This window comes from Brassica rapa, chromosome A02 (genome assembly GCF_000309985.2).
Source record: "Brassica rapa cultivar Chiifu-401-42 chromosome A02, CAAS_Brap_v3.01, whole genome shotgun sequence".
NCBI lineage: Eukaryota > Viridiplantae > Streptophyta > Magnoliopsida > Brassicales > Brassicaceae > Brassica > Brassica rapa.
The window spans coordinates 16,904,873-16,920,116 of NC_024796.2; the positions used below are offsets into that span (position 1 = coordinate 16,904,873).

At 25.5% G+C, this 15,244-nt stretch overlaps 1 protein-coding gene across 1 annotated transcript; it reads left to right on the plus strand.

Moving 5' to 3' along the window:
• Positions 1–11,119: 11,119 nt before the first annotated feature.
• Positions 11,120–12,608, plus strand: LOC103868164 (ATP synthase gamma chain 1, chloroplastic). The gene has a single exon (XM_009146266.3). It carries the CDS (start codon positions 11,279–11,281, stop codon positions 12,401–12,403), a length of 1,125 nt encoding a protein of 374 aa, XP_009144514.1. The 5' UTR covers positions 11,120–11,278; the 3' UTR covers positions 12,404–12,608.
• Positions 12,609–15,244: the final 2,636 nt, after the last annotated feature.

Below are 15,244 nucleotides of genomic sequence, written 5' to 3' on the forward strand. Positions count from 1 at the left end.
TTAATTGAACTGGTTGAGAACCTCGGCCACCCAACCAGTTCAAATACGAAAGATAACGTAAAAAGCATAACAACAACCACCATACCAGTAGGTTACCATAACAGGAGAAAGTAAAGGAGGAAAAACTTAACATTGCTACCGCTTAACCGTGTATCCTTTCTCCACTCAGCACACGGTGTAGCCAGTAAGGACCTCTTTGAGCAACATAAGATTGTGTCCGCTTGTCTTTTGTAACACTTTCAGCAATCATAGTTGCAGAGATGTTTCTTGACCATTTAACATGAATCTAAAGGAGTTGTTGGACATAAAAATCGAACTTTAAAAGAGATGATGAATGCAATGTTGCAAGAATATGGGTACCCCAAAACACGTGGGGGGGGGGGGGGGGGTAGTTATATACTCAACAAAATTCCACACAAAGTAACTCGCAAAACTTCATATAATTATGGAAAGGTAATTTTCCTTCGTATAAATACTTCAAAGTGTGGAGGTGTTTGGTAAAATTTGCGGTACCACCACCAAAAAAGGTCACTATTTTGTAACACTTTCAGCAATCATAGTTGCAGGGATGTTTCTTGACCATTTAACATGAATCTAAAGGAGTTGTTGGACATAAAAATCGAACTTTAAAAGAGATGATGAATGCAATGTTGCAAGAATATGGGTACCCCAAAACATGTGGGGGGGGGGGGGGGGTAGTTATATACTCAACAAAATTCCACACAAAGTAACTCGCAAAACTTCATATAATTATGGAAAGGTAATTTTCCTTCGTATAAATACTTCAAAGTGTGGAGGGGGGGGTAGTTATATACTCAACAAAATTCCACACAAAGTAACTCGCAAAACTTCATATAATTATGGAAAGGTAATTTTCCTTCGTATAAATACTTCAAAGTGTGAAGGTGTTTGGTAAAATTTGCGGTACCACCACCAAAAAAGGTCACTATTAGACCTAAAACATATTGCTAATCGGATACAAAACATATTGCTAATCGGATTGCATCTTCATCGGATACAAATTACAATTTAATATTTAATATTCATATTGCTAATCAATGCATTAAATTGTGTTCTTTTGTTTCATAGTTATATTTATAGGATGTAGATTTTGGATCATAATTCCCTCTATAGTAATAACCAAATTAGAAAACTTGTATTTGAAACTAAACATTTATTGTAATTGTGGACTGAAAAAAATCCACTAGCATTAAAAAGATTATAAACAATCACAACTCACAAAACAGCAACAAAATAACAGTAGTTAACAAACATTATATATTCTCTACAATTTAGATTTTAAAAACAGTGAGACAAAAAAAATAACTCAACAAAATTCCACACAAAGTAACTCGCAAAACTCCATATAATTATGGAAAGGTAATTTACCTTCGTATAAATACTTCAAAGTGTGGAGGTGTTTGGTAAAATTTGCGGTACCACCACCAAAAAAGGTCACTATTAGACCTAAAACAGTGGATTGCATCTTCATCGGATACAAATTACAATTTAATATTTAATATTCATATTGCTAATCAATGCATTAAATTGTGTTCTTTTGTTTCATAGTTATATTTATAGGATGTAGATTTTGGATCATAATCCCCTCTATAGTAATAACCAAATTAGGAAACTTGTATTTGAAACTAAACATTTATTGTAATTGTGGACTGAAAAAAATCCACTAGCACTAAAAAGATTATAAACAATCACAACGCACAAAACAGCAACAAAATAACAGTAGTTAACAAACATTATATATTCTCTACAATTTAGATTTTAAAAACAGTGAGACAAAAAAAATACAAGATAATAAATTACAAAACATTATCTCTGTATTCTTAGATTATATTTACATTACGTTTATTATATTTCAAATTTAAATGTTATTTACTGTTTGAATCCTAGTTTTTCATGCTTTTTTTAGTTAATTTTCATTTTATCTTTTATGTAATATTTACTATTTTGGTTTCAAATATATCATTTTGTAAACATTTGTAATTTTACGGATAAATTCATTATTAGCATAAATTCATTTGTTATTTTGATGTTTGTCATGTATAAATACAAACTACTTTATTTACGAATATGATTATTTATATTCAAAATATATACAATATTTAGCATAAATATTCATTTTATAGTCTAAAACATATAAATGTCAATGATGCTTTAACTTTATTATTAAATTTAATATTACAATACATGACTCTAATATTAACCATTAAAATCATAAATTAAATAAAAGATAAACTTAATTATAATATTAATATTGGTAATAATCTGAATTTAGATCAATATTTCCAAAAAGAATCAGAAAACATGGCTATAATATTAGACATTAAAATCATAAACTAAATATAAGATAAATCTAATTATGATGTTATCAGTAGAATTTGTTAATATCTATTGTTAGTATATAGCTATTAATTAATAACCTCAAATATCATGATGATAAAACATGACTATAATACTAACCATTAAAATCATAAACTGCATATAAGATAAACCTAATTATGATATTACCAATAACATTTTAAATATCTATTATTAATTTATTTATTTAATTAATAACCCCAAATATCATGATAAATATATATACTTAAATATTATTTTAAATAATACTGTACATATATAGCGATAGAATTTGTCGATGTCTATTTATTAATTAATTATCTTAAATATAGTGAAAAATAAATATATTAAAATATTTTCTTAATAATAAAAATTAATTGGTTTTAAAATCATGGAGAAGAGGATAAATAAACGTATTCACTTCTCAAATAATAGTATAGATTATTTAAGAAATTTATATATATTTTGTCTTAAATCATTGACATATATTTATCTCAAATATATGATTATTTCAAAATATAAACAATTTTGTATTTAATTATTTTAATATTTAGTTTTTTTTTATTTATATCAAACGGCCATTTCATTACTTAAACTAGAAGTGGTCTGAAAAGTCATACAAGAATAGAATAACCAACATAACAAAACTTTCTATTAAAAAATATCTCGTAATTCTACCTAGAGAATCCGAAATTGCATTTTGCGTCCGAAGAATATACGATATCTTGAATGCTCGAAAGTTGAAACTGTGTTTGAAGAGGCTTTATTATATTCAGCTTTGTAAAGAAATTTGGTTATGCATGAGATTTTGCCATCATGGTGATCAAGTCTTTGCAATGAGCTTCAAAATTCTGATAATCTGAATGATTTTGTATACTTTTCATCGTCCAAATGAGCGCTGCTAATTATGAGTACAAAGCTGATTTCCATCGTCCGAAGTTCCTTGTCTCCATTAATTAGTTTTGTCCAAAAATCTCTTTACAGACCCAATCTCAGCCACTAAATTAGGATGTAGAGGTCCATGATCCAAATAATTATATGTTCTTTAAGCATAAGACTCTTGAATCAGAATAACTTAGTGGTTGTGTTGTTGTAGCAGCAGCCGCATTAGCTCAGAACCAAGCTTCGTATTTTTCTTCCGCATGTCTAACTAATTTTAAGGTACTCATATCTATTTCTCTCAATAGATTTTTAGTTTTATATTAAATCAGGATAAAATTGTGTAATCGTCAATTTTTTTTTTTGAATTTCAAAAATAGAATATTTTTCAAATTATTATAAATTAATCCTTTAGCCTTTGTTTCAAAAATAAAAAAATCATTTGTGTAGGTAGATATCATAATTTTCGTACGCATATATGACCAAAGTCAAAGTATTGGAGAATTAAGTCAAATACCATCTCCTATATATTAATTGAAAGACATTAAAACTTTTTTTTTGTAGTTACATGTCATCACTAGATTGATTTTTAGTATCATTATAGAAATATGTTAGTCCATCTATATAATAAGCTTTTTATTAAACTAACCATAAATTTATTATTAATGTTTTTTATTATTTCTTTAAATAAAATTTACGGAATTGCCTAATGTGGCTAAAGTATATATGACAATTAATGATTTTGAATAATAAATATTCCTACTTATATGATTTTATTAATATTTATTCTTTGTATAGTTTAATTTAGTGATAAAGAAAATCTGAATTCTCATTGAAAGATTACTTAAAATAAATATCAGTTTACCATGTAATATATATATCTAAGGTATAAAGTTATTTAGAGTTTATAAAATATTTTAATTATTGTATATATTGATATGTGTTCTAAGGCATAAACTTATGAATGTAACTTCAACATATAATTTGATAAATATTATTAAACTACATGCACATTTAAACGATAAATAAAATTAATTTGATTTTACTTAATGATAATAAAAAATAATTATACTTCAGTTTGAATCTGAAAGAATATATATAACTTAATATACTTACAACATGAGTGATTCGACTAATCTAATTTATATCTAAAATTATTGATTTAACTACAATCAGAATAAATAATTTTATAATAATAATTTATTATATAAATGTAAATTATAGGATGACTCAAAAAATATTAATAAATGAAAATAAAATATTAATCAATTGTTATAATTTAGTTCTTTTGTAAAATTTATATATATGCATGAGACTGTAGAATAGTATCGTTATATTAATATATGTAATTTGGAATCAGACACTTTAGTTTATTTTATATTTCTTTCTAAGCACAATATATCTTAAGTTATACCACCAACATAAATGCAAATAAGAAAATTAATCATAATTTTAATATACTTAAAATAAAAAATATTATAGTTGAATTGAGAGAAATAGATGCAATCTAATATATCTAAATGATAACTAAATGGGAAATTGCCACAAATACCACATTCATAGTACCATTTTTCATGTTTACACTAATCACTTTTATCTTCACTTTTAATGAAAGGTAAAATATAATTATACCCTTAGGGTTAACTAATCTAGACTTAGGGTTTAGAGTTGAGGGGTGGGGTAGGGTTTTTGGAATGTGAAATTTATGATTCTAATAAATATATAAATACTTAAAAAATATATAAAAATTTTAGAAAAATAGTTTCAAACATAATTTTTGTTTTTCAAAAAGAAATTTGAAAAAAAAATTGTAAAAAACAATTTAACAAAAAAAATTCAAAAAAAAAGTTTTATAAAAAATTTTGAATTAGAAAACGTATATTTCGAAAACATAAATTCTATATTTTTTTTATTTTTTTTATTTTTTTATTTTTTATTTTTGTATTTTTTATTTAAATAATAATTTATTATATATAAAAATAACAAGGGCATAAGAGTCTTTTGCCACTTAATGAAGAATGTATTTTTGAAAATATCTCATTAGTGCTGGTAAAAATGAAAAGTTGTATCATAAAAGTGGGGGAAATTACATGTTTAGCCCTTTCATGGTACCACTTTTCATTTTTACCACCACTAAAGAGAAATTTTCAAAAATAACCACAAATAAAAACGGAAAATATATAAACTTTTACTATATATGTATATATAGCGTTGCTTTGCAAAAAAATGAAAATATAATTTCTTTAAGAAATCTTCGTCAATATACTAAGTTTAATATATTATCTTAATATTTTTTTATCAAAAATTTAATAAGTTTTAACTTAAATTTCATTTTTAACAAAAACAACATAAATAATAAAAATGTAAATATATATATATATAGATATATATGTATATATATAATAGAAATTATATAGGTCTATACTATTATTTTTGAAAGTAAATTTTGTATCCGAACTCTCACATTGAAAGTAAAATAGGTTGATATCTATACTATTCCTAATGAATTTTTTTATATATGATTAAAAATGAATTTTATGTTAATAATATTATATTTATATGGTATATTAGATAACTATAAATTACGATAAATTTGTCAAATAAAAACATATTTTAAAAAAAATATTATATATATATATATATATATATATATATTGTGGGAGAAATTACATGTTTAGCCCTTTCATGGTACCACTTTTCTTTTTTACCACCACTAAAGAGAAATTTTCAAAAATACCTTCTTTATTAAATGGCAAAAGATACTTATGCCCTTGTTATTATTTATATAATAAATCATTATTTACATAAAAAATAAAAATAAATAAACTAAAAAAATTAAAAAAATAGAAAAATGAAATAAGTAAATATTTTTTATGTTTTCGAATTGTACTTTTTCAAATTTGAACTTTTTTATAATTTTTATTATAGTTTTTTTTCGAATTTTTTTATTTTTGTTTTCAAATTTCATTTTGATAAACGAAAATTATGTTTGAAAATATTTTTTAAAATTTTTTATATATTTTTAAGTATTTATTTATATATTTATTAGAATCCTAAATTTCACATTCCAAAAACCCTACCCCACCCCTCAACTCTAAACCCTAAGTCTAGATTAGTTAACCCTAAGGGTATAATTGTCTTTTGCCTTTCATTAAAAGTGAGAGTAAAAATGGTTAGTGTAAACATGAAAAGTGGTACTATGAATATGCTATTTGTGGCAATTTTCCTATATTGTGTTGTTATCTGAAAATATTGTTTTCTATTATAAAAGTTAAAAATTTTAAAAACGAGTTTTATGTTAATAATATTAGATTTATATTTTATATTAGATAATTGTAAATTATTATAAATTTATCAAAATAAAACATATTAGAAAAAGATAATTATATATATATATATATTGTTATCTGAAAATAATGTTTTCAACTATAAAAGATTAAAAAAATTAAGATATAAAAAAATATGCAAAAGTTTGAATAAAGATAAATTGTCAAAATTAAAAATAAAAAATATTTTTAAAAAGATAATTCTTATATATATATATATATATATATTCTGTTATTAACTAGAAATAATATTTTCTACTATGAAAATTAAAAAAAAAATTAAGAAGATTATGCATGCATGTGCGGGGAAAAACACGTAGTTTTACATATAAACGAATTTTTTATTTGTTGTATTTGCTAAAAACATAAACAAAAAGAAATATACATATATATATATATATAAACTTTTAAGATATAATTTACAAAATAAATTTAAAAATAAAATAATATAGATAACTTTATTCAAAAATAATAATTTATTATAATTATATTTTTATCAAACGACTACTCACTTATGAATAAAATAAACAAAAATCGTTGCTCAATTTATAAGAATAAAAGTAACTCAATATACCAAAAATAAATAATTGAATTATTGTCCAAGAAAAATTGAATTAATATGAAATATAATATTTAAAATCACATATCTAATTATTATTTTTTGACAACAAACAGTTATTCTATTACTCAAACTTGAGGTAGTCTAGGAAACCAGACCGGACTAGAACAATCAAGATAAAAAAGAGATCTATGAAAAGAACATATATTCCTAGTTAGCGAGTCTGCAATCTCATTGCACGTCCTTGGGAAGTAGCTAATCTTGAAGTCCGAAAACACAACTTGAGAATTTGGAAGACCTCCAGCTCAGTTGAGAAATTTGGCCAAGCTTGTGGGTCCTTTACCATTGCAATCGGGTCCTTGCAATCTGTCACAAATCTTCTATAGTCAGAATGTTGTAACATACTCTCCATTGCCCATCTTAGCGCTTCCAATTCTGACTGTAGTGCCATCTCATGCCTCCTTATGTTATGTGTCCCCATGAGTTGGATCTTTGCCATTATATCCTTCCAAACTCATCCAATTCCACTGAATTGATTTGTGAAGGTATCTGAACCATCCACCATGCAAATATTTCCTCAGCTTAAGACTTGTGTTTCTTCATCAATTTGTGTTTGTGGAGGAACATATATGTTTCCCAATCACATATCTAATTAAGATGGTAACATAATTATACTTATCATTCATATAATACATATATATAAAATAAAAAAAATAACCTAATACTTATAAATAAACAAAAAATAATATTTAATAATACTTATCATTCAATTATTTCATAAATATTTATACCCGTGCATGAGCACTGGAAAATATTATAAGAAAATTTAATATTAAGAAACAAATAATTTTAATAATGATAAAATATAATATATCTACCTCATTATAATATTTTGTAACTATTTGATCAAGCGATGTTGATTTTTAAAACTTATTTTTAGTTTTTTTTAATATTTCTAAAATAAGCAGTAAATCAAAATTGTGATTGTATTTGAAAATAATACTATATCTGTAAAATACAATTTATCAATATTTTTTGCTGTAATTTAAAGATATTATAGTCAACTAAATATATGAAAAATAAATAAAAAATTTAAATAATATTAATTATAAACTATTTTTAGTTAATTAAACATATATCAGTTTATGTTACCTAATTATTTTATGTAATCATCTAAGAAAATAGATAGATATATAAAAATATTTCTAATACTTTGATTTTTTTTCATTGTTTACAATTATGTTTTAAAAGAAATAATATTTATTTTTCTAATATCAAGATTATATGTGTAAATTGTTCTTAATAAATTTACATTATATACAAATTTATCTTTTTCATCAAAGAAAATATAGATGTAAAGAAAGTATTTTAATATTTCAAAAGTATATTTTATATTATTTAAAAATATTTTTAAATGTAATATTATTATTTTATGAACTTTCCATTTTTTATGAAATCATATTATATAGACATATATATTTTTTTCAATTCATTTTTTTTTAATTTATAAAAAATTCCTTTTTATTATATGTATATATTTTTTTAAAAGAGACTAAATAAATAATTGTATTTTAAACATAATATTTAAAATAATATTATAGAGATTTGCTTTTAAATTTTATGTTTATATGATTGTAAAATTAATATAAACATAATCAAAATACGAAAGTAAATCTTAATTCTCATTTTTAAAATTATGTAAAATAAATTTCAGTTTTTATTCAATAAATCAAAGGTATAAAGTTATTTAGAATTTATAAAATATGTTAATTATTGTAAATATTGATATGTGTTCATGAGCTTCCAAAAATGTATCAGCTACTTATGCATGTAACTTCCAAAAATGTATCAGCTACTTATGCATGTAACTTCCAATTGATCATCGCTTTATTTTCTAATATTTTTTTTAGAAACATGAACATATAATTTGATAAATATTATGACAATACATGAACATTTAAATGATAAATAAAATTGAATTGATTTGACTTAATTATAATAAAAATAATTATACTTCATTTTGAATTTGAAAGAATATATGTAACTAAATATACTCAGAACATGAGTGCCTCGACTAATCCAAATTATATCTAAAATCATAGTTTAACTACGATACAATATATAATTTATACGAATTGTAATTTATTTTATAAATATAAATCATAGGACAACTCAAAACATATCAAAAATGCAAATAAAATATTAACCAACTGTTACAATTTAATACTTTTGTAAAATTTATATATATATGCATGAGACTTCAGAATATTATCGTTATATTAATTTATGTACTTTGGAATCAAACACTTTAGTTTATTTTTTATTTCATTATAATCACAATATATCTTAAGTTATACATAATCTTCATAAAATATATTTACATTTTTAAGACAAAAATCACCTAAATGCAAATAAGCAATTTATCAAAATTTTAATATATTTAGAATAAAAGATATTACAGTTGAATTCATAGATGCTATCCAATTTACCCAAATGATAACTATATCGACTATAAAAACAACAAAACCGATTAGATATAACATATGTAAAATCATATGTATAATTAAACTAATATAATATTATTAATATAAATGATGCATACAATTATAAATTAAAAAAGTAAATAGCAATCAATTATTATAGTATATTTACTTTAGAAATATTCATATTCGTACATAAGCATGTAAAAATCACCTAGTTAAATTCTAAAAAATTAATAAAATTTCTAAAATTTATAATTTTTAGGATCTATGAAAATGCTGAGCTGGTAATAAATTATTTGGTTGGTGATAGAAATAAAATAAAATAAAAAGTGAAAGCAAACAAAAAATTGTTCATCTCAAAAGCTGTGTGATTATGACGTTGCAGCAGGAGATGCCATTCAAATCATGCATGTAACTAGGTACTACTATGTATGGTATTCAACTTCAGGAGATGTCTATCACTTGTTATCAGATATTTCCTCTCACTGGGAAAGACTACTCAAAGCTCGTAACCATTTGTTTGGCTGATAAACAAAAGAAAATCTGAAACCATCCACTTATACAACACCACGTCAATACAATAAGATGTGTCCTACGCTGAAGAATATAAGGGCATCTGCATCGGGCGTGCCTTGGGCCGTCCCTTCTTCTTTTGTGGGTCGAAAATAAATCAAAATGAAATTAAAATGGGTGGGACGGGCCGTAATTAAGGGACAATCGGGCTCGTCCCGAAGGAGACGTGGCAAGACCGTATTGGGCGATGGAAACGACGAAGGGACGGTCGTTTCGGCTCATTCCCATTTCTGAAATTGAAATCGCAAAATCCAAAAAGGAGAGCTCCATGGCGACGAACTGAAGCATCGAATCGAAGATCGATCCTTTCCAAACGAAAGCGAGGACCTATCTCCTCACTCCACCTGCGTCTTCTCTCTTCCACTGGAGTCTCCGTCGGCGTGTGGTTGCCAATCGAAAGGTCGCAGCTTCCAATCGAGAGGTCGCAGCTTCGAAATCTCAATCCACTTCCGTTCGATTCCGGTCCTGTACGCAAGCTTCTTTCCTCTCCAAATCCTCTGCGAATCGTCCCAATCTCGTCAAGGTACGGTCTTCAACTCGTAGATAAAATGATTTGATTGAAAATATATGGAATAAATTTGGACATCTTCCAAATAACATATAGTTTCTAAGTTTATATTTGTATTGGAATAAATGTTTGTTTGTTTTTTTTATTATGATTTTGTATTTTTTTTTTTTTGTAATTTTCTTAATATTTCAATTTTAATGATAAACTTCTATTTTATAAGTTTTAATTAAAACTTCTTTACATATATTATCACTTAGTCAAACAAAATTTAATTAAATAATAAACTAAGGGACAATCAAAGTCCCACTAATAATCCACTTAGTCCCTTAGCTTAGGTCCCTTAAAATAAAAGTTTAATTAAAAATGCTAAGGGACTTGAAACACAATCCCACCATTGTGGATGCCCTAAAAACCTAAAGAAGAATAAACCTTATCTCCAAACCTCATCCATTACCATCTCTTCCCTCCACTCAAATACCTCTTCTTTCTTACAATCAAAGAACATAGATAAGGTTAAAGCAAAACAAATTCTAAACAAACAACAAAAAGAGAGAAGAAACATCTCTCCTCTGTTGGAACAAGAACATCAAGAACAATGGCTTGTACTAATCTAACAACAATGTGGGTTTCATCAAAACTATCTGTTTCTGATTCCTCTTCCTTGTCCTTCCGTTCTATTCTCAACCCACTTCCTCTCCCAAACCACAACTCATCTCCTTCAAGATCTTCCTCTGTCTCTCCAATCCAGTCCTCTCTTCGTGAGCTCCGAGACCGTATCGACTCAGTCAAAAACACTCAGAAGATCACTGAAGCCATGAAGCTTGTCGCTGCAGCAAAAGTCAGGAGAGCTCAGGAAGCTGTGGTCAACGGCCGACCATTCTCAGAAACCCTAGTTGAAGTTCTTTACAACATCAACGAACAGCTTCAAACCGATGATATAGATGTGCCCTTAACCAAAATCAGACCGGTTAAGAAAGTTGCACTCGTTGTTGTAACAGGAGACCGAGGATTATGCGGTGGATTCAACAACTTCATCATCAAGAAAGCAGAGGCAAGGATCAAAGAGCTTCAAGGCCTAGGTCTTGACTACACAGTCATTAGCGTGGGGAAAAAGGGAAACTCTTATTTCCTCCGTCGTCCTTACATCCCCGTCGACAAGTACCTCGAAGCCGGAACCTTACCGACCGCGAAAGAAGCTCAAGCTGTAGCTGATGATGTCTTCTCTCTGTTTATAAGCGAAGAGGTCGACAAAGTCGAGCTCTTGTACACAAAGTTTGTCTCTTTGGTCAAATCAGAACCCGTGATACACACGCTACTGCCTCTATCTCCCAAAGGAGAGATCTGTGACATTAATGGGAACTGTGTGGACGCTGCTGAAGACGAGCTCTTCAGGTTAACGACCAAAGAAGGGAAACTTACGGTTGAAAGAGAGACTTTTCGGACACCAACTGCTGATTTCTCACCCATCTTGCAGTTCGAGCAAGACCCTGTTCAGATTCTTGATGCTTTGTTGCCTCTGTATCTTAACAGTCAGATTCTAAGGGCTTTACAGGAGTCATTGGCGAGTGAGCTTGCAGCTAGAATGAGTGCAATGAGTAGTGCTTCAGATAATGCTTCTGATCTTAAGAAGTCGCTTTCTATGGTGTATAATAGAAAGCGTCAAGCTAAGATCACTGGTGAGATCCTTGAGATTGTTGCTGGAGCTAATGCACAGGCTTGATTTGTTTGGAACCTCTTTGATCATATATCATATATGAGCCGACTCTTCCTTCTTCTTTTTTTTTTGCGTTTTTGGTGTTATAATGTTTAATTTGTCAAGAACTCGTAATGATGTTTATAAATAATGCAGTTACAAGCATAATTCGGTTGTATTTGTTTTGGCCTTTCATTGGATAAATATTTTATTTATGTCGGAAATTTTGTGACTGAAGAGGTTTTGTAGGACTTTCATGAAATTTATTTTCTTTTTGTAACCAACTAGGTAGTGACCTTGCGCAAAATACTTTAAAATATTAATGTTACATAAATGCAATTTTCTTTAAAAAATATTAGTTATATATTATGGATTTTTGGGTTAATAAAGTTTAATTATTTTGGTGTATAACAAACTTTTATTGTATATAGTATATAGTTTAATATATGGTATATAGTTTATTATTGAAATTAAAATATTTATGTTTTTATATGGTATATAGTTTAATATAAAAAAATACTCCCTCCGTTTTTTTTATTTGAAGCTTTAAGATTGTGCACATAGATTAAAAAACATTAAATTTTCTAAACAAAAACATCATTAATTGTTTACCAAACTACAATTTAACCAATAATAAAATAGAAACTACAATATCATTGGTCACCTAGCATTAATTAGTAATATATTTTACATAGAAAATTGAAAAAGTCAAATAATTTGGAACAAAATATTTCATTTAAAATGTCAAATATAAAAAAAAAACAGAGGGAGTATTAAAATAGATATACTTTTAATCTAATATTTATTAAATGATACTTCTTACTCATATGATTTTATAGTCATTTGTATTTTGTTATAAGGAGAACTAGATTTTGACCCGCGCTTACAAAGCGCGGGATATTTTTCGTTTAAAAATTTATTAATCCATCTATTTGTTCACTAATATTTTAGGCACATGTGTTCAATTTTCAGTTCGACTGTAATTTGTTATTTTTATGGTTTTCAGTTTCAGTTGTGATTTTGTTTTTTTCGAATTAAAAAATATAGGGACCATTCGATTATTTGTAAATTTAGGTTTGGTTTCAGATTAATTAGTTTAGCTCTCAGTTTGATTGTGATAAAATATTAAAAACTCGATAAAGTTTCAAGTTTAATTTGGTGCTGGTTCGGTACCTGTTTTTTGGATAATACGGTTAAAAATCACATTTTTGTATTTTTTTTAAAAAAATCGGCTAAATTTAAATATTTAACATATAATATTCTTGTGATTTTGTTGTATTGAGAAATCCGTATCTTACATAGTAATATTTCTTATCTTTTGTAAATCTATTTATATTGAAGTTGATTTTAATAATGAAAATAAATTATATTTAAAACTCTTACAATATATAATAACTTCCGGAAAACTATCAAGATTTTTTATTTTAAAATTAAAATTTATTATACAAAATAAGAACCATTTTAAATTAATTCATAAAAATAACCATTTTGATAAGAACAAAAATTATCCATGTTTATGTTAACGAATATAAAAAAAAAGTAAAAATTGAGCTTTAAAGCTTATAGGATCAAAAATTACATGAAGGGTTACTGGTAAGTTGAGCTTACAAATCAACACCAACTTTTGTTTTCTATAACTCAACCCAAAACATGTCTAAGTATCCTAAAACCGACAAAAGAGAATCTTAGGTTTTAGGAGAAAGTTGAGGGATCTTTTTTTTATTATCGAATATCTCTATCTTTTAAGATTAGTATTTGGAAAATTCAGTTACCATGTCAAACAGAATATATTCTCTGCGTGTTCATCAAATTAATTTTGTTAAATCGGAAAATCTTGTTTCTATATATTATTTTTTGAATTTATTGTATGTAACAATTAAAAAACGATGGATAAATTAGCTTACAAATACAGGAAATGGGCTTAAAAAGGATAGATAAATTGTTTAAATTATTGGACTGTTTTGTTTAGTTGGAGAAACATACTATTTCCTAATTTGTTAGGCTTTTAATTTCCGAAAACTATTAAAAACAATTAAAAAAAGTAATAGAATTTTTTGTAATTAATTGAAAAAGTTAGGGGTATAATCCTAAGAAGGATTCTGCTTTAATAGTATAGATTTAAATCATTGGTCACAAAATTTTCATTGTGTGATTTTTGATAGGCTTATATGGTCGTTTTTAAAAATTCAAAATATAATATATACAGAGAATTTAAATTTTTATTATATAATTAATTTGATTTTTTAATTTATTTTAAATATAAAATCAAACAAAAATGATAAATGATACACAATTTTTTTATCAAATCTATAAAATAAAATTTTTGAAATTTAATTTTGAAGAGTATATCTTATTTTTTAGTCTTGCAAGTTAAAATTGGATATTCTTTATATTTTATTTTAGTTAATTTGTTCTGGTAAATTTCTAAATATTTAGTATATATATGAGTCAGTTCCATTTTAATGATTTATTTATTAGTTTACCTTATTTGATGTTGAATTATATTTTGTATTGAAATAATCAGTTTTGGAAATTTGAACATATTAAAATAGTAAACTATAATTTTTTTTTTCATATTTTGATTGGTTATTTATTATCCTATGTGTATACTGTCAATGAATATTATCAATGATTTATAGCCGCAATTTATATGTAGTATATGTTATTTGTGAATTATTTTCAATAGCCTAAACTCTGAAAATCATGAGTTAATTTTATTTACTTATAATTTTTTAAAAGCTTTGCATTTTAAAATTAATTTTTATTTTGTACTTTGATTTAATGTTAAATTTCAAAAATATCATATACATTAAGTGAATTTATTTATAATGTCTTACTTTGGTCAATTTACTTTGTTTGATATTGGTA

Coding starts and splice junctions, on each gene's coding strand:
- LOC103868164 (XM_009146266.3), top strand. CDS start 11,279: ATGGCTTGTACTAATCTAACAACAATGTGGGTTTCATCAAAACTATCT.